Here is a 26,344-nt window from a genome sequence, read left to right on the forward strand (position 1 = left end):
TTGAAATGCCAAATAACTATGATGAGGTTATTGTGATTAATATTATTGCTATACGTATTTATTTGTATCATTACTGCTGGCATTATTATTATTATTTTTATTATTATTATTATTATTATTATTATTATTATTATTATTATTATTATTTTTATTATTATTATTATTAGTCTTGGCACTTACACAATCCAATTAAAAACTTGACACGTAGCACAGTGCAGTATTGTGAATATTCTCACCCGTAAATCAGCTCTTTCCAGGTCTGTTTATCAAAGTGTCTTTTAAAGCACTTGCATGCTTGATCAATTAGTAAGCTGACACACACTTGGAATTGTCAGCTTGTGTTATAATGTTAAAAAACACACATACTCTTCTTGGGAAAGAAAGAAAGGAAGAACGATGAACCCTGTCAATGGGAGTGTTTGTTAGATTCGTCTTGGCTCTGGTGCAACAGTAAATAAAAAATAAAAATAAAAAATACCAAAAACAACAACAACAACAAAAGCCTTCACCCCTAGAGCCCCGAGAAACTGCACCCAAGGCACGAGATCACACTCAAGCTGAACAGATTATCTGCTGAGACGAGATGAAACCCTCTCAGGCTCAAGTGAAGGAGCTAGTCTGGGTGATTAGTATGTGTCAAGATGGAGTTTGGGGCCTGGTAGACCGCTATCAATCACTTGATGAAGTATGGCCCTAATTATCATTTAATTGACGCCTTCAGCTTTCCACAGCTCCATGCTTGTATCCACTTCAGATGAGCTTTGAGGGGAAATAAAAAGGCGGGCTGGACAGGGGGAAAGGTGTGACCCCCCCTTAACCCCCCCCTCCAGCAAATGAATGACTCTTTGCTGTTGGTTGGGTCGGCTGTTTGTAATGGAATAAAGATGGATTGATTATACACAAACATTAGTGCTATAATGGTGAGTACTAATATACACCATCCTCGCCCCTTCCTTTAGACTGGCACACCATTAAGACCGCTGTCTTAGAAGAGACTCTATCTCCCTTTATTAGAGCCTAAGAACATTTTTTAGACTATTTTAGTCATTTGCTTTGGCAGTAGTAGATTGTATTTTTGCCCAAACTGTTACCTTGGAACAAAACTTAACATCTTATTCCAGGCTAAGGAGTTTCTTTCGCTTTGCTCAGATTTCATGATTGAGTTTTCAAGTAATGCATTATGGTTTTATTGCTGTTGGTAATTTTTTGGCAGCCCCACAAAAAAATAGTAAGCTTCTATGCATGTGTTTCCAATATGATCCCGAACACAACTGGTTTGGAACTGCTTTTATAGAGGATAGGTTGTTTTCTAGTTGAGCTAGCTCCATCTTTTTGGAAGTAGACTGTACTGTATGGTGAAATGAATCTGAACTGGATTGCACATGTACGCTTTGATCATTTTTTCAGCTGCAAGTATTTTTTTCTTTTTTTTTTGTCTTAACTGGACTGGTTTTGGTTATATATATATATATATATATATATATACACGAGAGAGAGAGAAAATAATGTCTTTTGATTTATACTTTCAAAGTGGCATTTAAAAAAAGTTAAAAACAATATTTTACGACACTGTATGTAAATCTGAGTGATTCCTTGCATACATCATTCATTTAGAAGCTGGTGGTTATGTCTTTATAATTGCAAACATAAACTAATATGCATTTTTTTATATCTGGCAGCATCAAATATATTCTGGTAGCATAAAAATTTGAATAGCATAAAGTAATTAAAAAAAAAAAAAAAAAAAAAAGGCTGAGCCGTAATTAAATCTCAACATTAGTGCTCCTTCCTGTCAAATTACTGAACTTGGTGAAAAATCGGCTGCATGTAGAACTGCACATACTTACTGCACGCTGTAAGTATGCAGAGTAGGTAACATAGGGCCAGTCAGGAACAGACTTCATCGACTTTTTCAACACACAGCACTGAGGATATCGCAGTTAAACTGGAAGCAGAAAGGCTAAGGCATGTTTATTAAATATACAAATTTAGATTAGTGTTTCAAATTACGTTTATGACTTGAAAACCATGGCTGTATTATTCACTCTACTTTTCAGGCTTTGTCGTGTCACGGAAAGGCAAGGAGACCCATTGTGTGAAAAATTCTGTGTGCAAGTACACATCATGCAAGCATTTGTGCGACTTTTTTTTTTTTTCGCATATGCATTTTTTCAGGTTATTATGTAAACTCATTCTTACCTTTCATTAAAAATTAAATATAAATATATATATATATATATATATATATATATATATATATATATATATATATATATATATATATATATGAATAGCACTTATTCAAAGTAATAAAAAAACATTATTTAGATGGGGTTCACTTAGGGTTAGATTTCTCAACCTGTTAATTAGATCAGGGAATCGCTAATTAAATCTAATTCATTATCTGCAGAAACGAGATCAGAAATCAAGAGGCGTTTTTCAAAATAAGGTTAGCTTTCCCCTCATCCATCATGGCTTAACTAACCAATTTATCGGCTAGCGTATGCAAGCAGTGTTATTACCTTGTCATAACTAGTTATCCTCAAGGTCCTTGAGCCGGGCAGTGATAGCAGTGGCTTTTATCATATTAGTTTGGGGTTATTTGTCAGCCTCTTTTTCCTAAGATAAAGTACATTCTAAATAATCTTATTACTGAGCCTAACCGTAGACAAACACAGTAAAGAGGTATCATTTAAAACAACAATAAAAAAACACTAGTTTTTAATTAACTAAAAGAGGCTTTGTGGTTTCATTTAGAAATAATAATAATAATAATAATAATAATAATAATAATAATAATAATAATAATAATAATAATAATAATAATTAGCAGTAATTTTATGTTTGTAATACTTTACACAATTTGTGTAGTGTACAAAAAACTAGCAAGCAGTGTGATTTCTGCAATAAAAGTAAACTGAGAATATTGCTACATTTATCGTCTGTTTATTTTATACCAGCTTTTTTTTTTTTTTAAATAATCACATACAGCATGTAATGTGTGTTAAATTATATTATATTATGTTATATTATGGGCTGTATTTTTTTATTTCTAAGATTTAAAATAATTGATGTAATAATTTAAATAAATCAATCAATATTTCCAGGTATATTTAAATGATGAAGACTGAACAAATAAAATAGACGGCAGAAAATGCGCTTTGCTGTTCATCACTTGAAAAGAAGAAAAAAAACTCCTCTTTTAAGCCAAAAAGCAGTCAGTTTCACACAGAAAGATTTTATGGCTTGGATGCTAATGCATTGTGTTATCGGTCGTCAGGCTTTGATGGAAATGTCAAACCTTCTGCTATGGGATGCATGCTTTTTGCTGATTGAATTAGCTACACATTTGACAGCGTGCAGCTTTTCTGAGAGACCTCGTCTCCTCTGACTCTTTTAAAGTGTAACACGGGACTATTGTCCTCAAACAAAAAAGTGATCAAAAGCAATGGCCGTCATTGCATTGGCAGCATCTCATAACCAGATTTATTTGACTCTAAATAGCTTTAGCCCCAGTGTTGTCTTCTACCTCCTTTGAAAGACCGTTTTATTGTAATACCCATCTTGCCAGTACATTTCTTAACAGAAGCACCAAAGAGCTGCATGCCTCTTTATTTTGAATTTTGAACCTCTTTTAAAGTTGCACAAAATAACACTTTGATCACAAAGTCTAATGAGCGTCAGCTTCTCACCACATGGACCGCGTCGCCGTTTTTGTCGTAAAACTTAAATATTTCATCCCGTTTGGACTGGCAGATAGGGATATCATTCAGCGATTTGTCCTGGTGGTGAATTTAAATAATTACCCCTGTTTCTTTTCTTTTCGGCAGACAAAGGCTGGGGGGGGAAACACACAGGCTGCTGCATGCTGTAACTCCGCTGCTGCTGGTAGGAATAATGGGAGAGTGGGGAGAGAAAGCCAAAGCCTTAGGGGGAGCATTAGGGGGCTTTATTGTGTAGCTGGTGACACCAATGGTGGCTGAACAAGCCGCTAAAGCACCTGGGAATGGAGTAAGCTGGTGGAAAAAAGGAACAGGCAGCCCCAGGGCTTGTCATTAGAATAGGGGATGACACCGGGCCTCAGGCCATGCTGGTCAACCTCGCAGGGGTCCTTCCATCATAGCTGAGGTGTTACACTCCAGACTGCCCTCTTGGAAAATCTGACACCTTGGTGATTCCTCAGGCCGGTGGGAGGTGTGTGCCCTTTACCCCTAAGCACTTAGCTGGTGCCCCCGGGCAGCGGGGTGCTCTGGTGTTCGGCCGGGACCTCCCCTGTGTGTGCGTGTGCGTGTGTGTGTGTGTGTCTCAAAGGTTAAGTATTGCCATTCGTCATTCCGTATAATAAAGCATTAAAAAAACAGCTGCTTTTTTTTTTTTTTCAGCAGCAAAAATAAATAAATAAAAAAGGTGTTAGCCAGAAGAAATGACAATAAGACCCCAGAAGGAGCCGTGATGCTTTCTGATCACTAACATCCTGAAAGGGGCTCGACAGGGATTGACTGTGTGGCATCTGGGTTTTTAAATAAGCCCATCTGCAATGGTGATGTGCCGCTGCAGTAGATTGTTATATCTTGTCATCGGTGTTCATTTGAAAATGAAATGCATTACGATATAGTCACAATCTAGCCAGTGGAAAATGAAGAAGGGTCAGGGTAGTGCTTCCCAATGTTAGGGCACACACTGGGATGATGTCACAACCAACAAAACCAAATCCAAAAATCTCCTTGGAATTGTAATTCAGCCTCATTAGAAATGTACCTGAACACCAATAGTGTGACGTAAATTCTTGCCTGCCAATACACAGACAACACCAGCCCTACCATGATGTCAGGGAGAGTGAAGCAGGACCGCTGGCAGACTAACTGACACATGTCTTGTTTGCGTGGAGTAATAATATTTACGCGCGTTCGTTTCTCAATATGGATGTCAGGCTTTCTTTAATCCTAAAACCGAACCTCACAGTCGACAGTTTAAAAAAAATAACAAGTCGTCGGGTGTCTTCTGTCTTTAAAGCAAGTGCATCGTCCTGCCAGTATTGACATGTACAGAACAAAGCAACTCGAGCAGTAATGTAATCAATCTGTAAAGCTCCTGTTCCTTCCACACGGACTAGACACTGCTTTTAAATAGACTACTCTAGTGAGGTGCGGGGCAGCCCATGCCTGATTGTGTTGGGGGGGGGGGGGGGGGGGGGGGTTATATTTGAAAATTCCAGAGCTCTGTGCAATTCAGGCGAATGGTGTTGAAATAAAAATCCCCACCTTGCCGCGCAGTCCCTTGAAGGCTTCAGGGTAATTCTGTGGAACCTGTTCTTTGACTGGGGTGACCTGCACACATTCATTTTTCGTATCGCTCTCCTTCTAATGTAAAAAGAGCGAGAGCGAGGGTATAAGACACTTTTTTTTTTTGCCAAATTTCTTGGGGGCAAAATGCATACTTGGAAGACACAAATATAATAGCAACACAGTAACATAAGATGGAAAAGACCCCCCCCCCACCCCCTCCCCTATGAAGAAGATGAAACACCTAGATCTCAGACACATGATACATGTTTCAGCAAGCATGCAGCAGTTCAGACACAATCCCCTTATTGTTTATCCTAGTTTCTTACACCTTTTCTTTTTTGTATTATTTTTTAGGGTTCGTTTTATTTACGGCGCTGTGTGTCTAGAGTGTGATAGGCATCCTGTCAGTTCAATTCAGCACCAAGACCAAAAAAATGATTCCTTGGCATTTTTTTTTTTTTTTTTTTTTTTTTTTACAGCTTGTTTTTCTATTTCAATGGTTCAATATGTTCTTTGTTACCGTAGAAACCGTTTTGGTGACTTAACTTCTTAGTGCCTGAAGAATAAATGCTAGATTAAAAAAAGTAATCAAATTCATTGCTCTTCGATGTATCTAATTTACGATTAAGTTTTTTATTTTTTAGATGAACTGTAATTACGAGCAATAAGAAGCCTCACAGGCAAACTATAATATAATACAACTGAAAAGCCACATTCACCCTAATGAGACACTTAGCGATCAAGTTTCAGACCATGTAATTTGTATCTTAATCTAACGTTTAAAGAGAAGTCTGTGAATTGTATCACTTTATTTTCTATCCTAGATGCTTCAATCATACAGTCTATAACTATCGGTATATATATTTAATGATAGGGTTCAGAAAACTGGTGTTCCTTTTCAAAACTGTGGACTATTTAATATGTACCCAGGGATTCAGCTAAGTACCACTTAAAACCTAATACTGGCCAGCACTCCTATAGTGTTGGAGTCACAGTGAGTTTATGTACAAAAAAAAAAGGAAAATAAAGCAATGTGGTATATATCAACTGCTTCAATAGTCAGTGTATTACATGTTTGTGTTACTATCTTTTAATAGGTTATTATTAGGTTGGATATGTTGTACATTTTGGGGGACAATTCTCTAGCTATACACAATGTAGTTAACAATAATAACGATAAAAAAATAAAGCTGCTTATTGGTTTGCTCTGTAACTTGTCGCATGAAACGGTTTGCTTGGATTCAGCTGCCTCAGTTGGGACGAGTGGTGTATTTTTTTTTAATATCAGTAAGACTTGTGTGCAAGGAGTCTACATCAGCAGCCAAGGAGCTGACAGGTGTGCAGGAAAGGTCAGTTGGATCCGAGACGCAGGCAGATGTTGTTTTCTTTCGCTGTCATCCTCCTCTTCTCTGTCAGGAGAGCATGGCAGCAGCACAGCGGAACCACAGGTGCAAAAGCGTGGTGTGGTTTTATTCACATGAAGACAACTGCTGAAATTGAAATTCTCTTTACCTGTTGTCATACTCCGGTTTGATCAGATTTCCATAGAAATCAAAAAAAAAAATAATAACCTTTTATCAAACTGCTTCAAATGTAATTGAATGTAATACCGTCTGGGTTGCACTTTGATGGCGTGAATGCATTAGCGGTAGATTTTTCTTTAATGTATTTAATTCCGCGCAGGGTTTGCTTCCAAGACGCAGCCCATTCAGTTAATTTTACACATTCCTCTGAAAAGACTGCTCTCCTAGGCTTAAGGCCTAGGTTAAGTCTCCATGGTGATGTCCACAAATTCTTAGCCAGATCTTCACAGTGAAAGACATATTTGTTTGGCTAGTGTAACTTTGTCACACAACACCTGCTAATCTGGGGCTGGCTTCTTTGAGGGCTCCGTGCTGATCAGAAATTCAAATATGTTTCTGCATGCTAATCTCAGCAGTAATCCCTGGCCTATGGGTCTTAACGCATCCTGTTTAGAAAAACAGTTTTCACTGCAAGCCTTAGCGCTGGATTTGTTTCTGGGTGCCGTCCAAAGACAACCGGCATTGGTTACTTTGGGATTTATGACACCGTGTGCACAAGCCACTGTCTTAATGAACCCGGCTGCAAAATGTATCATCGTAGCTGCATTAGGTATGAACTTTACTCCAAGCGTCCCACAGGTTAATGAGCTTGGATTCACACTTAACATATCCTTTAGACAAGAATGTCTGTACGCAGTGTAGGATAGCAGGCTCACGCTGGGACGTTCTAGGTCATTCATCAGAGGGAGGTTTCATATTTTGAAAGCAGCCAGAGCTGCCATGGCAACGTGATTTTGCAGAGAACAATCTAAGGGCCAGATCAGAACTTTTTTTTTTCCTGACTGTTTTTGTTTTCAACAAAAAAAACACATTACTAAGGTGATGTTGCCTAGGAAAACCCCTCTTAAACAGTTTGTGAACAAGCCCTTGGGGGCATGACATGCTTATATTTTGAGCAGGTTTAGTAAATGATTACTTTTTAAGATGAAAGAGGCTGGTTCTTCTAACAATGGGTGTAATTTTAGGATTACATGTGTGTGTGTGTGTGTGTGTGTGTGTGTGTATGTATGTATATATATATATATATATATCTATATATATATAGATAGATAGATAGATAGATAGATATAGATATATATAGATAGATAGAGGGGACCGGAAGAGGAAATAGCAAGAGATTCATATTTTGCAGTTAGGAACAGATCCCAAGCAACCTGCTCTGAGAGCTGTTACTAGGAGCTAGTCCCATCTCTAAGCATGCCAGCGCTCTGTGTACATAAGAACATCAGCAAGTATTTGAATCTGCTCTACGCTCACCATATCATGCCTCACCTTTCCTGCTCCCTTTAGCCTTCCAAAGGATGGCCGCTTGTCACCTACTAGTGAAAGAAGCCTTGCAAGACTTGGAAGAGGGCGAGAGGGAATTGTTTGCTCAAACTCTTGTGATTTAAAAGCAGCCCGTGTCTGCTTTGCAGTTGGCATCTAGGTGCGACTTTTGACTGTGTCCATTAAATATTAATTTAATATTGTTTAGCCAGAAACTTACAAGGAGAGACTGGGGATGAAGCGAGTCACACTGAATGTTAATTAGACAGCGTCAGTGGGGGGGCAGCAATTCTGGGGCCCTGTATTTGAATGTGATCAGAGGGTGCTTTTAAAGTATGCAATATGGTAGCATACTAACCTACATTCCTTTGTACATTTCACACCTTTACCAGCACCAGCTACTAATGCAAAACAGCAGGTTAGCTAATCGGGTTATGAAAAGCCTCCTGGTTTGGTGGAACAGTTTCTCTTCCCCTATGGCACAGCAATGCTGCCAGTGTCATGTAAAAGAGAATGTAAGCAGACTAGTTCAGTACATCCCGAACAATGCCTAAACCAGTGCTGCACCAGATTGTCCCCTTTCAGACTCATTTTGATTTTAGGCTTAGTCTGGAGCTTTGCTGAGTAAACAGGTTCTCCGCAATGATCTCGGGGTTGATTCCCACTAATTAAATCCTATTCAAACACATCCCTCTCCGGAGCAATATTCCCAAAGGCAAGTGAAACAGGGGAAAACAGAGACAGCCCCCCCCTAACTAATCCAGTATCTTTTGAGAGACAGTAAACTCTTCAAGATGAGGGGGTTAGCCCTCTTGCCCTCAGTATCAAGCAGTGGAATTTTTCAATAATGAGCAGCTGTGTCCCAAGTGGCCCTGAATGTCCTTTAATATCGTGTAGGCTTACAGCTTAGCGAAGAGAAAGAAGGCGACGCGTGATGTCCTCAACGAGACCCTGTCTTTGCATATTTGTACGGCTGCTTCCAAATACCTCGCATGACTGTTTGTCTTATTCCTTACCACAGGGCTGTAACCCTGTGGGGGGGTTATTAGCAATTATCACTGTGTTTGCATGCTGCATACTGCAACCGAAATAATCGCCTTGATTTTAGCATTTAATATTGTGTGTCAAAAGGATTTTGAATGCATCGTTCTATATTTTATTTATAAACCTGCAAGGGCAATACGAATTGCCTTTATGGAAACTTCTTTCAAACATATTACTGTAATTCCCCATATGTGGCTATTTATGTAATATGACACTTTTATACTGTAGTCAGGTGCCACTAAACTACTTGGCTTTCCAAAATAATGCTAAAGGCAAGACTGTCTTTATTTCTCCTAATCTGTTTTCGGATCCAGAATGAAATGTGCTTTCTTGAACAAACATAGATCACATTAATTAGGTACATTTATACAATGCTGGTCTGGATGCCCAAACATTTATTGAAGCCTTGATTAAGTGCACTTTATCTGTAGGAAGTTACAGCTTGCAACATAAAGAATGGCATCTGAAAGTTATTAAACATAGTTAGCCATCCGAGTTTCTCAAACAAAAAAAAACAGTTAACCATCCTTCAACGTGTAGCTAAGTCTTAATGCTGTGAGTCTGGCACTCCTCATTCAAATTGACTATGAAGGGACAGACACAGCAAACACTACCAGTGACTTATTAAAAATATAAAATTGGTGCCCAGGAATTTACAGTGCTTTAAACGAGAGGTATCCTTAGCCTAGCTTTCCTCCCCAGCTCTTTCATTTGCTAAGCATGTGCTGTAAAGATGTCACATTGGCAGGAGGGGAGAGACTGAATGTTTCATACAAACAGTTTTAGGTTACGCTGGTTGGGAAAATGATAAGATGCAGAAAGCTTTTTTTGTTTCTTCTTTTTTTATGTTTCTTTATCTTGTGCCCCGGCCAAATTTTATATCTAGATATAAATACAATGATGTTAAAAAGTTGTGAAGTAAATACAGTACTGTAAAAAAAAAATAAAAAATACGTAGAAACGTAGAAGCAAAGCTATGGAAGAAGTATTTTAGAAGTTTTTCAGTGTTTTAAATGAAGTGCTTCATACTTTAAAAACTAGATCTTGTACAAAATGTACTTGCAGTCAGCAGTAGTGATGTGCTGCCGATACTGAAAAGCAATTCAGAAGCTGAAAATCAATTTGTGGACCTATAAGCAATTCTCTATGATCATTGCAATGTGTTTTTGGGAGTGTATGGATAATGCAAACTAAATACCAGGAATTCATGGAATTATGCTTTAATATAATTTATGGGAGCCTTGATGAATCATGAATACACACACACACACACACACACACACACACACACACACATATATATTGTTTTGAATCAATCCAGAATAACATCATGTGTCGAGTTAAGGCTTTTTCTTTTTAGTCAGGTCTTCTTCCTGGCAGGCCGTCTTTCCTCAAAACTGTCAGAAGGAGTTGATTGTTTTTCTCATTTGTCATCCCGAGCTGAGCGGTACAGGTGAAGAAGCCCGGGAGAGCAGCTGAGCTCTTAGAGGACTGTAAATCAGGCCTACTGCGTGTTGCTACAGCACCAGCCAGCCTTGAAACTTTCAAGAAGTTTTGCACTCGCTCGCTGCTTTTGTAGTTGGAGCCAAAAGAAACATTGGGCACATGGTAATAGAGCAAATTAAGCTTAATCAAACTGATAACAAGTTATGGGTTTCAATGTCCCTGTCAGAACTGTAAAACATATATATATATATATATATATATATATATATATATATATATATATATATATATTACTCTAATATATGCCTGTCAGTTTCTAATCTGATTACAAAATACAATTATATTGTAGAGCAGCAGCAATCTTCAAAGTAGTAGAATTTGTGCTTTAGTCCGTTTGCAATTTCTGAAAAGAAAAAGAAAATATCTCTCTATATATACTGCCTGAAATGAACATCTGAGCGGAAAATTTTACTTCGCTGTCACTTTAACTTTATAATTAGCTTTGTAACACGACTGAAGTTTACAATAACATTTAAAATAGAAGCTAAGCTAAGATTGCATGTGTGTATTTAATATGCTGTATATAAACACTACTGCTGTAGAGCCATGTGATACAGAATTGGACACGGGTCTGCAAGCAAGCATTGCATTAATGAAACCTCAACACATTGTCTTGTTTAATCACTGTTCGCTCAGCCCTTCTTTCAGTAAAATGTTTGCAACATCATGGCACAGTTATACATCTCTCTTCGTGTTGCAAGAACAAAGAATATAAGGTTGCAGACCCTAAACAACTGCATGTGTGTTACTGAATACATCTTCTGCGAATGCTTGGAGCATGACAGATATGAAGTATTAAATAATGTATTTCTTTTTTTCCTTTTTTTGGTACCATTTCCTGATGGTTTTATTCCATCCAGAAAAGAAGAAAGAAAAGCTAGTGGTGAAATGTTAAAGAATGGCTGTATGTACTGTGGTTAAGTTGAATCAACAGACAGATAGGGAGCTGTGCTGCAGGTACACATCCCTCTGTTTGGACAGCTGTATTGTCAGACTAGGGATGCAAGGCGAACAGTAGTTGGCTGACAAGAGATTCAATGTCCAATTTACATAAATGCCTTATACTACTGCAGCTTCTGTCTGCATTTGAATGAAGATGGTTTTAGGAAACTTTAACAATACAGAGGGGCAGTTGTTTCTATTTCAGTTATTACTGTACATCCTGTGTGTGTGTGTGTGTGTGTGTGTGTGTGTGTGTGTTTGAGATACTGTTGCCGGATGATCATAAGCTTTATTCTCCATATATACAGTCGCCGTGCAGAAAAAAAAGAAAGCACTGTAGATTCAGATCCTAGAACAGAATATCGTGCTGCTGTGTAAACTCTGAAGTGTCAGAATGTGTGCGTCTTCGTTTGAATGAGAGAATTTACCTTGGAGACGTTTGAGCCAGCTTTCTGTTGCTAGGCAGGAGGAACAGCCCTCTTCCTAGCGTGCTGCTGCTGCTACTCATGTGTGTCTTCAAAGAGCCAGACAGGCACTCCAGATTAGAGTCCCGACCATAGCTGCAGGCAGCCCTAGGAAGCCTGGTGTACTGAGGCTTACTATCCAAGATACAGCAGCCGGAACATCCGACTTAAAACAATACTGATGATAATAATCATGATGATCATCATGCTATTAATAATCATCGTCATCATAATATTAATAATTTAGTCGTAGTAACAGCAGTTAAAATACTAAATATCATGTAGCATATTTTTATGTTTTTATTATTGTATATATATATATGCATACATACATACGTACATACAAACGTACACGCACGCACACACACAAACACACCAAATTGTCGAATTGCTGCAGAGCTTCCAGAAGATTGCTTTGATTGAAAATGTTCCTTCGGGTCATTAGTGCCTGCATATCCTTTGGTAATGTGTTTTATTTTTTACCTGCTGGGAGCTTAATTAAAAAACAAAGAGCCCCAATTTAAAGGCCATTACTATGGTAATTCAGTCAGAGCCGGGCGGTGATGAAGCAGCCTTTGAAAGAAGACTTTGCTTTGCTCCGGGGGGCTCCAGAGTAGGCTCTCTTTATTATGCTTCATTAGTTTGCTGCAATTATTTATATGCCAAATAGAAACACTGCTACTAAAAGGAGTGCTAACCATGCTTTAAAAACCCATTCTTACCACTTATAGGCCCTAGCTGTATTGTCACCACCTCCCTTTTTAATAAGCTGGAGAGGTTTGGGGTTAATTGCTTGTATTTCTCACTTCAGTTTGGACTATCTCATAGACTAGACTAAAGAAAAGTTGCTCCTTGTATGAGATGTACCAGCACAAAAGAGGGGCCAGTAATGAAGCTCAATGAAGCTAATAAGATAATGGATTTTAAATAAATGACAGTGGCACCCCTTTAACTGGGAGTTGAACATTTTTTCCTTCATTTATCAGTATAATGAAGGATTTAATTCAATGCATTTAATTAGTGTCCCAGTCCTATACATATGCTCAGAACTGACACCCTCTGTTTGAATGTGCGTTAGATCACTTTTTTGTAATGTAATATTTCTAAATAGAGCGTTGAGTTGAACACAACACACTTCCTTTTTGCTAGCAAGATCTGGTAATCGCTTTTATGGCTTTCAATAAAATAAAATAAAAAAACAAGAATTAAGATCTTTAGAGTACTTACACATAAAGCCCATGCCGTATAACATTACAGGCTTTAAGTACGTGGTGCACTGTGACATGACATTTGTATGTAATTAGAAAGCATGACAGTTCAAACAAAATGTATCACAAACTCTGAAAACGATCCATTAGCTCTCTTTGTGTGCATGCATTATACAAACAGGCTAACCACAAATATGACAGAGCAGTCATAGGAGTTTATGGTTTGCCATTCATTCAACTCAGGATCCTTGAAAGACAGACACAGGATTAAATTCAATAAACAACAAGAAGGTGGAAAGCCATGATTCATATCTCTATGATTTCGATTCAATACAGGTTAAAAGAGTTGGGGGGGGGGGGGGGGTGAAAAATGAGTAAGCATGACTGTCTGACTTACAATTGCGTCACAGAGCCAGATTCACGTAGCTTTTGGTCCACTTTTATTGTATTAGAAAGTGGCTAATGTGTCAACAGAAAACAATTGAGAATCTTCATTAACGAAGGGCTCCTACAGCCATCAAAGTTGTTATTTCAAGTTCTGATTCATTAGCAGTGGAGCAAAGTTAGCACTGGAGCAAAATCTGTGCCAGTCTATAAATAACAAGCATTAAACCGAATCCAAAAAAGAGCTCCTCTCCAGTTAATGAAAAAGCTACTTCCTGTTGGGAGGAGCGGCTGTATTTGCCTGTGCAGCACATCAATGGGGAGTCGATTGTTTGTGCCTGTGTTTGCATGATGTCGGGGCAGTTTGTCTTCTCCCGGGAGCAGTTTGAGTCATAGCTTGGGAATGCTAAGAGGTTCTGGCATTTTTGTTTACGTTTGCTATTCTTACTGTAATAAGCAGCATCGTACTAGCGAAGGATTTTGTTGAAAAGATGTTTGGAAGTAAAGGAGATTAAGGATTAGGACTTTGTTCTATATTTAAAACCTATAAGAAAAACAATGTAATAAAATGCATGTATACAGTAGTGTGCAAATGCATTTAAACACCCCATGCATTCTGTTGTTTTAATTGATGCATATGAAATCAAACCACTGGAACTGAAAATCTTGGAAAACTGTCAAAATAGGCAAATTAGGGATTGTCTAATTTAATTGATGACTCACATGCAATTTCATTTAAAATAGTAAGAGAAAAAAATCACATAGCCACAAATGGCAATATGCATGAGACTTTATGGAAGTTGTTTAAGATGCCTAATTAAAGCACAAAGTGATCTAACATTTTCACACGTGTGCCTGCTGTTTCAATATCCCTGATTACTGACTGAAAATTAAAATTCTTACCCCCAGAGGTAAGTATATAAAGGAGATCAATTACAAATCTTGAGGTGTTCTAATACATTTGAATATGACTGTGTATTTTGCTCAAATGAATTGATATGAAAAAAAAAAAATCTTTCATTGCGTGTATGCCAGGACAGTTCAATGAATAACTACATTAATATGCACATATGTTCCAGGTCCATACTGGAGTGAATTATCAGAGAAAACTGAGAAGTCGTCTTGTGGGGTTTTCTTTTTTTGTTGCTGTTTTAAAGAAGCAGCGTTATAAATAAAATAAAATAAAATAAATCCTAGCAGTGCAAAGGGTTAAAAAATAATTTTTAAAAAAACAGACCCATCTGTCTCTCAAATGTTTGCAGGAATCAGCAGGACCACGAGCTTCGTGATAAACTACAGCACTAGTTTTGACCAAAGACTGTCAAATAAAAAATAAAAAAGCAGGCCTCCCCTCCACCTCATGTGGCACACAGACTGTGCAGAGAGCCTGCAGACCACAAGCGCACAAGCATGCATGCATGCATGGGAGCAGAGCCAAGCAGAGCAAATCTAGCAGCACCGTTGTTTGTTACCAGGAGACAGACAGGCCTGTGCTTCTGCCTAGCCACAGAGGGGCCTGTTGGAGCGAAAGGTCAGAAGGCAATGCAGCCTGTAAATATTTGGCTCCACAAGCCATGCTGAGCTGGCCAGGAGTCCTCAAGCCTTATTTAGTGACCAGTGGCCTTATTTTGACCCGGTGTACACCTTAACATTCTTCCTTTTATGATTGACACACAGTAGGCTTGTGCCTTCAGGCTCACAGAAGCTCCCTGACTTCATCAAAGCGATTGTTTACAGCTGTTGTGGACTGGGTACTCTTTCACAGTCGTCTTCTACTGCAGCTTAAATAACGTCTCCTAAACGATAATGATATTAGTGTGTGTGTGTCAGAGAGAGAGAGGGGTGGAAAAAAAGCCTTCGGCCAGGTTAAAAAGACACCCAGCCAGCCAGATTATCCAGCCGGAGAGATTCGCCTTTACTTTCAGCTAAACTGCTTTTATCTTCCTGGAAGTCGTTGAGCGGAAGATCCCTATCACTGTAGCAGAAGCGATGAGAGTAACGTCTTTAGTTGGAAATCATTGGCAACATGTGGTGAAAGCTTAAGATGTTGTCACACTTTAACTTGGTCATAATCTGTTCAAAGGGGGAGAGTGCATATTTTCAAACTGACCCAGCAGGTAAAAGACAAAGTCAAAGAACACCGCCCGAGTCAATCCCAGCTCTGCAGAATTTATGACTCTCCTGGCACTGCACCCCGTAAACCCTTTATATTGTCTAAACGAAGAGCTGATGTGCAACTAAACATTTTTATTGCCGTTATCTATCAAAAATCTGCATTTCCTGCCCTCGTGAGGCTTACTTAAAATCTGCGTAGTCAGTAAAAACGTTTACATTTACAGCAACATAAATCAGAGGGGTCGAGTACAAAGCAGGCTCACTTTTATATTGTTAAAAAAAAAATACATTATCTACTGAGGTCTAAGTAATGTTAACTTTCCCGAATAAAAAAAGGAATGCGCACTCTTGATCGTTCATTTCTAACCATAAATTATGCAGTTCAGCTTTTTCATCTTTTTTTTAGGATAGCAAAGTGCATGCAAGCCTTTTCTTTCATGGTATGACACAACGTTTTCTAGAGCAAAATTTTCCAACAGATTTGCTCTGTTTTCCAGGATTGCAGAACTGATGAAAGTGACGTTTTATGATGATGATGATGATGATGATTTCTTTACAACACTGTAACAGTTTGGCATGGTAACTTTTTAAGAATTGAAACCGTTCTGTAATCTGAGAAGAAGCAAGAAGTAAATCAAATTCTCAATCTCCGTTGAAGGTCTCTTACAGTTATCTGGTTGGATTAGCTCTACATACCGTTGAGCTCTTGAAGACGTGGTTTACATATATAAGAAACTGGTGGGAGAGCCCTAAACCAATATTGATGTTTTGGTGAAAGGCCGTGCTTGTGGTTTTACGATGAGTGGCTTATCAGCAAATCTGTAGATACAGGTGTTAAGAGGATAGTCCCCCCAGATCCCGAGTACAAACACAGATGCAGATTCAAGAACACAACTCAGGGCATCCTTATCAACCAGTTAGCTGCATCGCAATACACAGCACTCCGTTCTACACTAATTTAACTGATAAGCCTTTAAATGAATGGCTGCAAATCTGTCCAAACTTCTCAAGCATTGCAAATTCCTTTGCAGTGGTTGAGTAGCTTGCACCTCTACCGCAGAAGTTATATGAGTATTTTATTGTCGGTTTTATTAGAATGCAGGATTTATCTTTTCACTTTTGCAAACCATGAAATTGATTCAAAGAAGCTGAGTTCCCTGCGTAGGTGTCTTGAGTGCGCGTTTCAATGTTATAAATGTTCTCCAGGCTCCCAAACAGCGCTTCATTAATTCTGTTTTATCAAAGAGAGGTCTGTCTGTACCACAAAATGCAACTCCCCTAATAAGGAAAAAAAATCAAACAAACAAACAAAAAAGACATTTAGGAAATTCTGTTAGCTTCTCCCATTGCCATATTATTATTATTATTATTATTATTATTATTATTATTATTATTATTATTATTATTATTATTATTATTATTATTAAATTGTATTTTGTGGTTTCCAGAGTTCCATAATCAGGTAATGCCAGGATATCTAACTTTCTAAAACAACCAGCCCAGCGCATATTTCCCTACCCGCCGTGCTGCTGTTTCAAAGAGCTTTCTTTCAGAGCTGAACTTGGAAAGGTATTAAAGTGGGATTAGGTTCTTCCACAATCCAGCTCTTGTGTCATTCAGGGCTGCTGTTTTTTTTTTCTTCTCTGTTTGATTGTGGCAAGCGGTAGGGGTCTGAGTGACTGGGTCTTTGAAAAAGAAAGCACAGGGTTAAGTCTGCAGTCCACTGCTCCCTGCTAATTCCCCTTGTTCCTTGAAGAAGGATTTACTTCTCCTGCCAGGGAAAGCTTTTCTTGGGACTCGGAGAGATTGCTGTTGCTTTCCAATAGCAGGAGCGTCACGCCTGGGTATTCCGCCTGGACCCCACTGAGAATGGGGCATAGGAGCCGGAGAAGAGCGAAACTCCGGATTAAACCCGGGGACAATGGGGGACAGGAAGATTCCAGAAGGAACACATAGGAATTACAGGGCCGCAAAATAATGCAAAGAGACAGAAAGAGGAAATAGAAAAATAATGGCTTACAAGCTTAGTCGACAAGAAAAGAGTTTTTTGAAAAAAAAAAGGGGGGGGGGGGTGTTTTTATCTGAATCGGAAGATTTAAGTTAGCAGAATTATAAAGAGAAACCAATTTTTCTTTGAAGGCCTATCGTTAAATAAACACTTCTACTAGTTGGCTGGACTGAACAGTTTCATTACTCAGCTGTCTGATTACTTCTAGCATGTAAACCACTACGACTGTGAATGCTTAATAAAACTGCATGCTGGAATCACAAGATCTCTGTGTATTTAACTGTACGATCAATGGCAGCCTTGCACCCAGCTGTCTATTGAAACAGGAACATTTCGGGTGATTAACTTCCCGACTTCCTTATCGTTATACTCCTTGATTGCTCAGCCCACGTTAACTAAAACTGTGCCTCGGGATTGCTTATACAACACTTTATTAAGCTTGATCGTTAATATTATTAAAGGTGTTACTACCAGCAATATGTGCAGTTATTACAATGTAATGCACTCTTAATAAGTCTGTGCACTCTAGTGCAGTAGTACTGCAGCAGAATATAAACCTCCATGAGCTACGTCAACTCAAACTGTTAACGCACACACTTATTCTGCTTCATACTTGTCTCTGTGGGCTTTTCATCCCATGTTTCAACAGCTTTATAAATCATAACGGGGCTCCTGTTTGAGAAGCCCAAATGTCCTACTGTCGGCAACATTTCTAATCCATCCTCGCTATGAAAACCTGCTGTCCGTTATCTCTGTGAGGTTTGTTTGTAATGGACATGTTTGCAGTGCAGTATATGACACAACCATGTACTGTATTTTTCTCTGACCTCACTTTGATTTTGATCCTCCCCACCACCACCCCCCCCACCATTGTCACATTACGAGGCTCATCGAATGGGAAATGGAGCCTGTAGTTTTAATAAACAAAAAACGAAAGCTGCAGCCTAATTGGCAGATACTTGCATTGGTCCTCGGGAAACCAATTTGCTAAGCATGCTGTGATTCACAAGGAGTTGTCTGGAGAGCACTCATAATGTGAAAGATTGTATTGATGACACCCAGTAACTGTTAATCCACTTAAAATACAATTTTAAATTAGAAGCAGGCCGAGAGTTTAAAAGCAAAAACATCCAAGCACGCCTTCAGGTGCTGCTTAACGCAATTGTCTTGAGAAAGCATTGCCATCTCCAATTCCTGAGTGGTGTTGCAAAGACATACTTGCAAGACTTAAAACCAGTTAGACCTGGATCGAAATACAAAGTCATGCTGTATTTTAAGGGGATGTGATTTTTGTTGGGTTAGTAACAGTTGACGACAATCTTACTAACAATATTTTAAATGAAAAAGGAATACACAAAGGCATTGACTATCAGTTCCCAATTGCAAACAGCTCATCGAAACAAAGGGTTGCATGCATTGAAAGGTACCACTTTAGCAACGTTTGCTAGTCCGATTAGATTTCATTGTAATTACACCCAGTAGTAAATATCGAAGATAGATTAGAGTAGTATTGACTGTAATTAACTTCTTATAGCATTCCTGCATTGCTGAGCTGGAAAGTCTCAAAAGGTAGAGAAGTAAAGCTGGTGTCTTTATAAGTGATTACATTATTATTTTTTTTTATGTCAAAAGGCTGTGAAATAGCAGCATCCAAAAAAGCAGCAAAGCGAGGACTTGTTATCTAGGCTTCATAATGAAAAAGTCAGCAGATATATTCTTCCCAGAACAAGTGATTAAATAAGTCGCAGAAACACCTCCCGCGCTAATGAACTCTTCAAAGGAAAGCGTCTGATTCGACTGACTCGTTAAAATTTTGGGATTTCATTCTTTTTGTTTGAAACCCATTAAACATGCATTTGTCATCTTGACAGACTTTTAAATTTATTATTCTCTAGTGAACAACGGCAAAATATCAGCGTATGTAAGAATCACCGCTGGTGCCGCGATGATTCATTGTCGCCGCTTGTTTAGAAAACGGTTAGTTGGGCTGTCTTTCTCTTCAGACTGCGAAGAGAGATAGAGGCGAACAACATTTAGATAGGCGGGAGGCAGCTGTCTTGTAGCCCAGTGCAAATACGGAGCTCATAAATTCAGGTTTATTGCCTGGTTGCATCAGATTGAGCGGGGATCCCCGTAAACAAAGCAAGTACATGGAAAGAGTGCCTTTTTACAACTGCAGATCAGTTTAACAAGCCCCTTGAACCACGCTTAATGTGAACAGCAAATTTTGCCCGGCGCATCTAGACCTCTGAGCTCCTAATTAGTGAGTTATAATAAAAGTATTAAAATATGTTTGCACACATCGCGAAGGAAATGAGGCAGCTAGGTGAAGCAATAGTGCTCACCTAGTCAGCTGTCAGGACTTAAGTAAACACAGGCGTGCTGATTTGAAAGACGAGGGTTTAGCCAAAGCAAGATAGCTAGGCAATAGATGATAAATCAGTGACATGTATTAAACACCATATGGTTCTACCATAGACAGGAAGACACAGTGGATCATATAACAGCGGTTGTGTTTGTAAGGATTACAGATTATAAAGGGAATATCCTTGCATATAAAACCGCCTCTTAATTCTGCGTGGCTGCTGAAACTCCTGGAAAGTTTGAGTCTCCTTGATGGAGTGTGCTGAAAAGCAGACTGTACTGGAGATGGAAGCGGCAGATACTGTAAAAGCTTCATGCATTACGACACTCTTCAGCAAAGATTCCATCGTAAAATATCCATTAGGGTTCCGATTGTTTAGAAATTGTAACCCAGCAGTGATTAAATTAAATCGGTTACTGTACTAGGATCAGTTATTTTTCCAAATCTCAACTTTTAAACATTTTACATGATCTATAATACATGCATGCATGTTGACCCGCTTTAATATTCATATGAGTTTCAATGCACAGATATCAGCATTGAATCCCCCATGTGAATGAGCTGGTTTCATACTAAAGCGAGGGCTGGGAATCTTCCAATACATTGAAATGATTTTCAAATATTTAACCCTGGTCTACGGTGATCAATGAAGTCAAGCCTCAGCTCAAAACATCCGCCAGTTGTTAGTTAAGTTTATTGCTGTGCTTTGAGTCCATGCCTGGGGGGTGGGGGTAGGCAGGCGGTGGGGTCTGCAACTTATGTTATCCTACACTGTACAGCACTTTTACTTCTGTTAAGTTTCAAATATGTCTAATGAGCATAATCATTTGTCTCTGTGCAAGTTTCTTGTTGAGTAAGTGCATCGCCGGGTCAAGACAGGATGATCCTTTTTTGTTTTTGTAAAAAAAAAAAATAATAAAACCCCATGCACTTCATAAGCTGCATCTGCTGTCAGTGAACTACAAACATCTTGCAGTTGTTTGTGGATCAATTTAAGTTTCCGATTTAATGATAGCTTTAATTGCCACACTAGCAATGTCATAGTGATCTTTGATTCTAATTAGTGCAGCCCGTGCACACACACAGTCAGCTCTTGCGATTAAAGCCACTGCTGGGTTTTATTTTGTAACATGACATTTTGATGTTGTGTTTTAACCCTTTTGCCACCCATTCTGGTGTCGTGTTAGAATGCAAATTGCCCAGCTCAGATCACTTCACACTGTTTTAAGAAGCAATGTTCCTGGCCAGGCCATTGTCTCCATACCAGTAAGGCCTGACAATTGAACTTTACTGAACCGTCCCCAGGTTATCTGTCTCAGTTTTACAGATGAACTACCGTCAAAGGGAAACGCTGAATACCTTCCCACCAGATCAATTGAGTTGAAAGAATCTTCAAACCCATCGCCATCACAGCAGCGTTCTGATTGACAGGGCTAATGTGCTTAACTAGATTGAGCTGGAGGCCGGTGCTCGATCACCAGAAACATTAGCACAATTTAGTTTAGTTTAGTTTTTTAAAAAAAATATAAACCACAGGCATTAAGCTTTCTCCTGGGAGTTTTCTGTTTTCCTTGACTTAGTGGAAACCAATCCAGAAAACTAACAAACTCATCACACCTTGTGCGCTGTTGTTATTTGTATTATTTGAAATGGTTTTCCTTTGGAAGAGTTATTCGGAATATAATCAGAGAGCTGGATTTCACTTCTGTGCGCTACCGTGACATTTAGTACCGCAGTAGTAATGCATCATTTCTACACAACGAGGCACTGAAAACAAAAATCATGCTGTCAGGGTTGATTTGCATGCAGCATGTGAGGCCCGTTCTAATGATTCTTGCCCCAGGATCGCTCAGCTCCGCTGTTAACACGTTCCGTCATCCTTGTGATTTTGCAGGCTGTTTTCCACCAAGTGCAGCGGTTGCTTGGAGAAGATCGCTCCGACCGAGTTCGTGATGAGAGCACTGGAGTGCGTCTATCACCTGGGCTGCTTCTGCTGCTGCGTTTGTGAGCGGCAGCTCCGGAAAGGGGACGAGTTCGTCCTGAAAGAGGGGCAGCTCCTCTGTAAAAGTGACTACGAGAAAGAGAAGGAGCTGCTGAGCTCTGTGAGCCCGGACGACTCCGATTCAGGTGAGGATGATGATCACAAAGCTGCTCTGACTGAGAAATCTCGATAAAAAGAAAAATCCTATCCAGACTCAGAGATTTCAAATAATGGGTCGGCTACAGTGATGAAAAAACAATTGACAGTGATGTAAAGCCACAATAAACATGAGCAAGTGAAAGGTGTTTTAAATAATGTAGAGTAACACACAGTGTGGATATATTGTTTTATATGTTATGGGCTGCTTCTTTTTTTTTTACATAATAAGGAATTTTGCCAAAGCGTTATGTTAAAATACATCTGGTTCTTATTTAGCTAGAGACAAATGTCAAGGAATTTGTCAGATGCATCTGTGTATGCCTGTTTTAGCTTTCTGGAGTATTTATTTATTTTACCTCTGTGCTTTCTGTAAAGGTTTTTTTTTTTCTTTGTTTTTTAGTTTCTGTTTTTTTTGTACTGTCTTAATAACAGTTTGCTGTACACAAGCAAAAGTTGACATGGGATTCTTAAAATGAAGTTACAAATTCTATCAGTGTATTTGATGAAAAATATATATGTATATATATATGAAAAACAGATGATTAAAATATGAAGCCGCCAATACTCTAATTTGCTTTTGGAAATATGCAGAAGATCTCAAAAGCAATCTACACAGATTCAGGTATTTGAATATATTCACATTTTTACAACTGTGCACATGTCAAAACTGTGAAAGATAAAACAACATATTTCCTGTGGTACCTTTCTGAACCCTCTCAACGCACGCACGCACGCACGCACGCACGCACACACACACACACACACACACACGCACGCACGCACATACACACACACACATACACACGCACACATGCATGCACACACGCACGCACGCACACACTGGCACGCACGCGCGCACACACTGACACACACACGCACACACGCACGCACGCACGCATGCACGCACGCACGCACACTGACACACACACACACACGCACGCACGCACGCATGCACGCACGCACGCACACTGACACACACACACACACTGACACACACACACTGACACACATACACACGCACGCACGCACACACACATGTTTATGTATATGTGTATATATACACACTAATGATGCTTCAGGGATTAATCCTGTTCATAATTTCTTTGTTGTTTTAACTATGCAAATTTACAAAAGACATTTCTTTTTATTAACCAAACCGTTGTCTGATCAAATTTCTGTCCACTGGACAATAAAGGCAACTCTCCACAGAGCAATAGCAATCATTAAGCCCAGCAAACGGTTTAGTTGAAATGGCATAGTAAGGCAGTAATAGCGGAGTGGTTATTAAAGTGACGAATCTGCGCTTTGATCATTATGAAAAGCTGCTTATTAAACTGAAAGATGATCACACAGCAAGATCTTCTTAATAACAAACCCCTGATATGAAAATGTAGTCTAGCTTGTCAGCTCCCAAAGGTAATGTCCCTGTGAACCCACAGCAACAAGTTGCTTTGTGAAGCAGTTAGTTTTTGTAATAAGAATTGTCAGAAACCACGCGTTCCTGTCATTTATAGGGTAGCTAACACACCCGTATTTAAAACCTGAAAAAGCACAGCACTTGACAAGGTCTTTCAAAGCATTTCAAAATAGTGTTTGTTGATAAATTAGTTTGTTTTTTTTAGCACATTGCTAGAAATCACTGTTGGCGATAATGTCGCAAGGTTTTAAAGAATGGCAACCACATTTTTACAAAACACTGTCTTAGCTAAATCTTCAACTTTCACAAATCCTTTCTGGAGATACTGTTTGTGAAGATCATTTTCCCCTAAGAGCTCCCTGGTAACAATCTAGCACATCTCTTTAGTGAAAAATCGATATGGGAATATGAAAACCAGATGCTTAAGCTTCTTTTATAAATGCTCCATCGCATATATATGTGTGTGTGTGTGTGTGTGTGTGTGTGTGTTTTCTTTTACCTTGTATCTTCTCACTTATTCACAATTTCAGATGAAAGCTTTTTTAAAAAAAACAGCTCATATTTCATGCTCAGGTCAAAGTTCGCACTGTTAATTTGAATAACAATTTATCTGCAGTTAAAAGCGAAGATGAAGATCTGGATATAAAGCCAGGCAAAGGCTCAGGAGGCCATGGAAAGGGTAGCGACGATGGGAAAGACCCAAGGAGACCAAAACGACCCAGGACGATACTGACAACGCAGCAGAGAAGGGCTTTCAAAGCCTCTTTCGAAGTGTCTTCTAAACCCTGCAGAAAGGTAAGAGAACCCTTTTATTAAACCCCCTCCAAAGAGCTCTCGAACATGTCTTCTCTCTAAGTACAACTGGCACACCAGAGTGGAACCAATAAACTGTCCCCCTGCAACACTGCCCCTTGTGGACGTAAAAATACATTCATAAGAAACATCTTGAGTTCATGATCGGGGAGAGAGGCACTGACTCTTTTCATCCGTGGGGCTACTAATATTCTGAAAACACAAATGTGTACTGTTTTGTTATTTTTTTAATAAGAAATGTCTATTTTTTATGCTTTAAATCAAATGGACGTTCTTTAAAATAACAGGGAGTGTCCCCTGGCTCCACTACACCAACGATGCTTTACTGGTGCTCTATATAACTGAGCTGTTAAATAGTAAATGGATTACTCACATTCATTTTCCAGCTCTAGGGTCAGAGCTTTGTAGACTTGAGCATGCAGTACAAAAAGCTGGCCTTGTGTTTTTGTTTTTTTCTTTATTTTTTCCCATCTATTATTATTTTGCAGTCTTATTAGCAAGCTAGAAATAATACACACTTAATGCCAGATACAAAGAGCAAAGCGTGGTTTTGCTGTTAACAGTATATATTTTTTTATATCCTTTTTTTTTGTGTGTTAAACAAAAATACATTGTTTTCAATCATCTTTCCCAGGTTAGAGAAACCCTGGCAGCCGAAACTGGCCTCAGTGTTCGTGTGGTTCAGGTTTGGTTTCAGAATCAGAGAGCCAAGGTAAGCAGTGGTTCATGTAGGCTAAAATACCACCGAGAGAATGAAATGAATGCCCTTAAAGTATAAGAGCAATAAATACACATTTCTTTAAAAGCCTATGACCGAATTCGCCTCCTGTCTTGATAACATCTTCAAAACACCCTAAATTATAAATCGCTGTCCAGTTGGTGCCTTTTGTAGTTCATTTCTGGGTGAGTGGGAGACAAAAAAAGAAATGATCATTATCATAACCACCATGTTACAGAGCGTTGAATGACTGTTGCAATATATAAATATGTATTGTAATGTGCTTGTATGTTTGTTTGTTTTAATTAGATGAAGAAGCTGGCAAGGAGACAGCAGCAACAGCAAGAGCAACAAAACTCCCAGAGACTGGGTCAAGGTAAGCAACAGAACCACTGAAGCAACACAACCCCACTTAGAGGGAGTGAGCATATACATGGGTTCATGTTACATTTTTACACCAGAGACATTCCTAGAAATGAAAACCAGTGCCCAGGGTTCTCCTTCTGGAGAGTTTGTGATACACGTTGGTCGCTGTAGCTGTAGCTGTCGTTGAACTACAAATCCAAACTCACATCTGTTTAATGTTGATGAGCGCCTCTTTCTTGCTTTGTGATGCACTTGGAGGTACTTCTGCGCTTCAAAACAGCTCCATGTAACTGCGAGACGGTATTTTATATCATAAGACGACCCTTCTGAGCCCTCGTAACTGAGATGTGCATCGCACAGCATTATCATCACAAGCTTGTTCCACACCAGGGCTCTCTAGCTCAGAGGCACTGCCTTCCCACTTAATAAACCTTTTATTGCCATTGAAGCAAATCATTGCTTTTCTAGATCCTGCTTGTGTCACTCTACAAAGAGCATCCCTTTAAAACATTTTACGCAATTAAAAACCATTGTTACCAGTGCTGAACAGTCTGCAGGAACTGAGGGAGTTAAACTTAAATTGGTGGCAGCAGTGGTACTCCTCCTAATCTCATTCATTGTGAACATTCAGTACTACCAAGTTCCTTTGTATTAAAAAACACTGTCGTTTTTGTCTCATGAATTGTAGCAAATGCTACAGTTCTATGGTATAAAAAAAAA

At 39.0% G+C, this 26,344-nt stretch overlaps 1 protein-coding gene across 3 annotated transcripts in view; it reads left to right on the plus strand.

Moving 5' to 3' along the window:
• Positions 1-26,344, plus strand: part of LOC117396782 (LIM/homeobox protein LMX-1.2) — a 69,120-nt gene that overhangs the window by 39,712 nt on the left and 3,064 nt on the right. For all 3 annotated transcript variants that reach the window (XM_033994966.3, XM_033994964.3, XM_033994965.3), the window contains 4 exons: positions 22,065-22,297; positions 24,344-24,522; positions 25,175-25,252; positions 25,568-25,634. In XM_033994966.3, coding sequence (XP_033850857.2) covers positions 22,065-22,297; positions 24,344-24,522; positions 25,175-25,252; positions 25,568-25,634 — 557 coding nt within the window. The remainder of the gene's footprint in view (positions 1-22,064; positions 22,298-24,343; positions 24,523-25,174; positions 25,253-25,567; positions 25,635-26,344) is intronic.

Source organism: Acipenser ruthenus, chromosome 15 (genome assembly GCF_902713425.1).
Source record: "Acipenser ruthenus chromosome 15, fAciRut3.2 maternal haplotype, whole genome shotgun sequence".
Taxonomy (NCBI): domain Eukaryota; kingdom Metazoa; phylum Chordata; class Actinopteri; order Acipenseriformes; family Acipenseridae; genus Acipenser; species Acipenser ruthenus.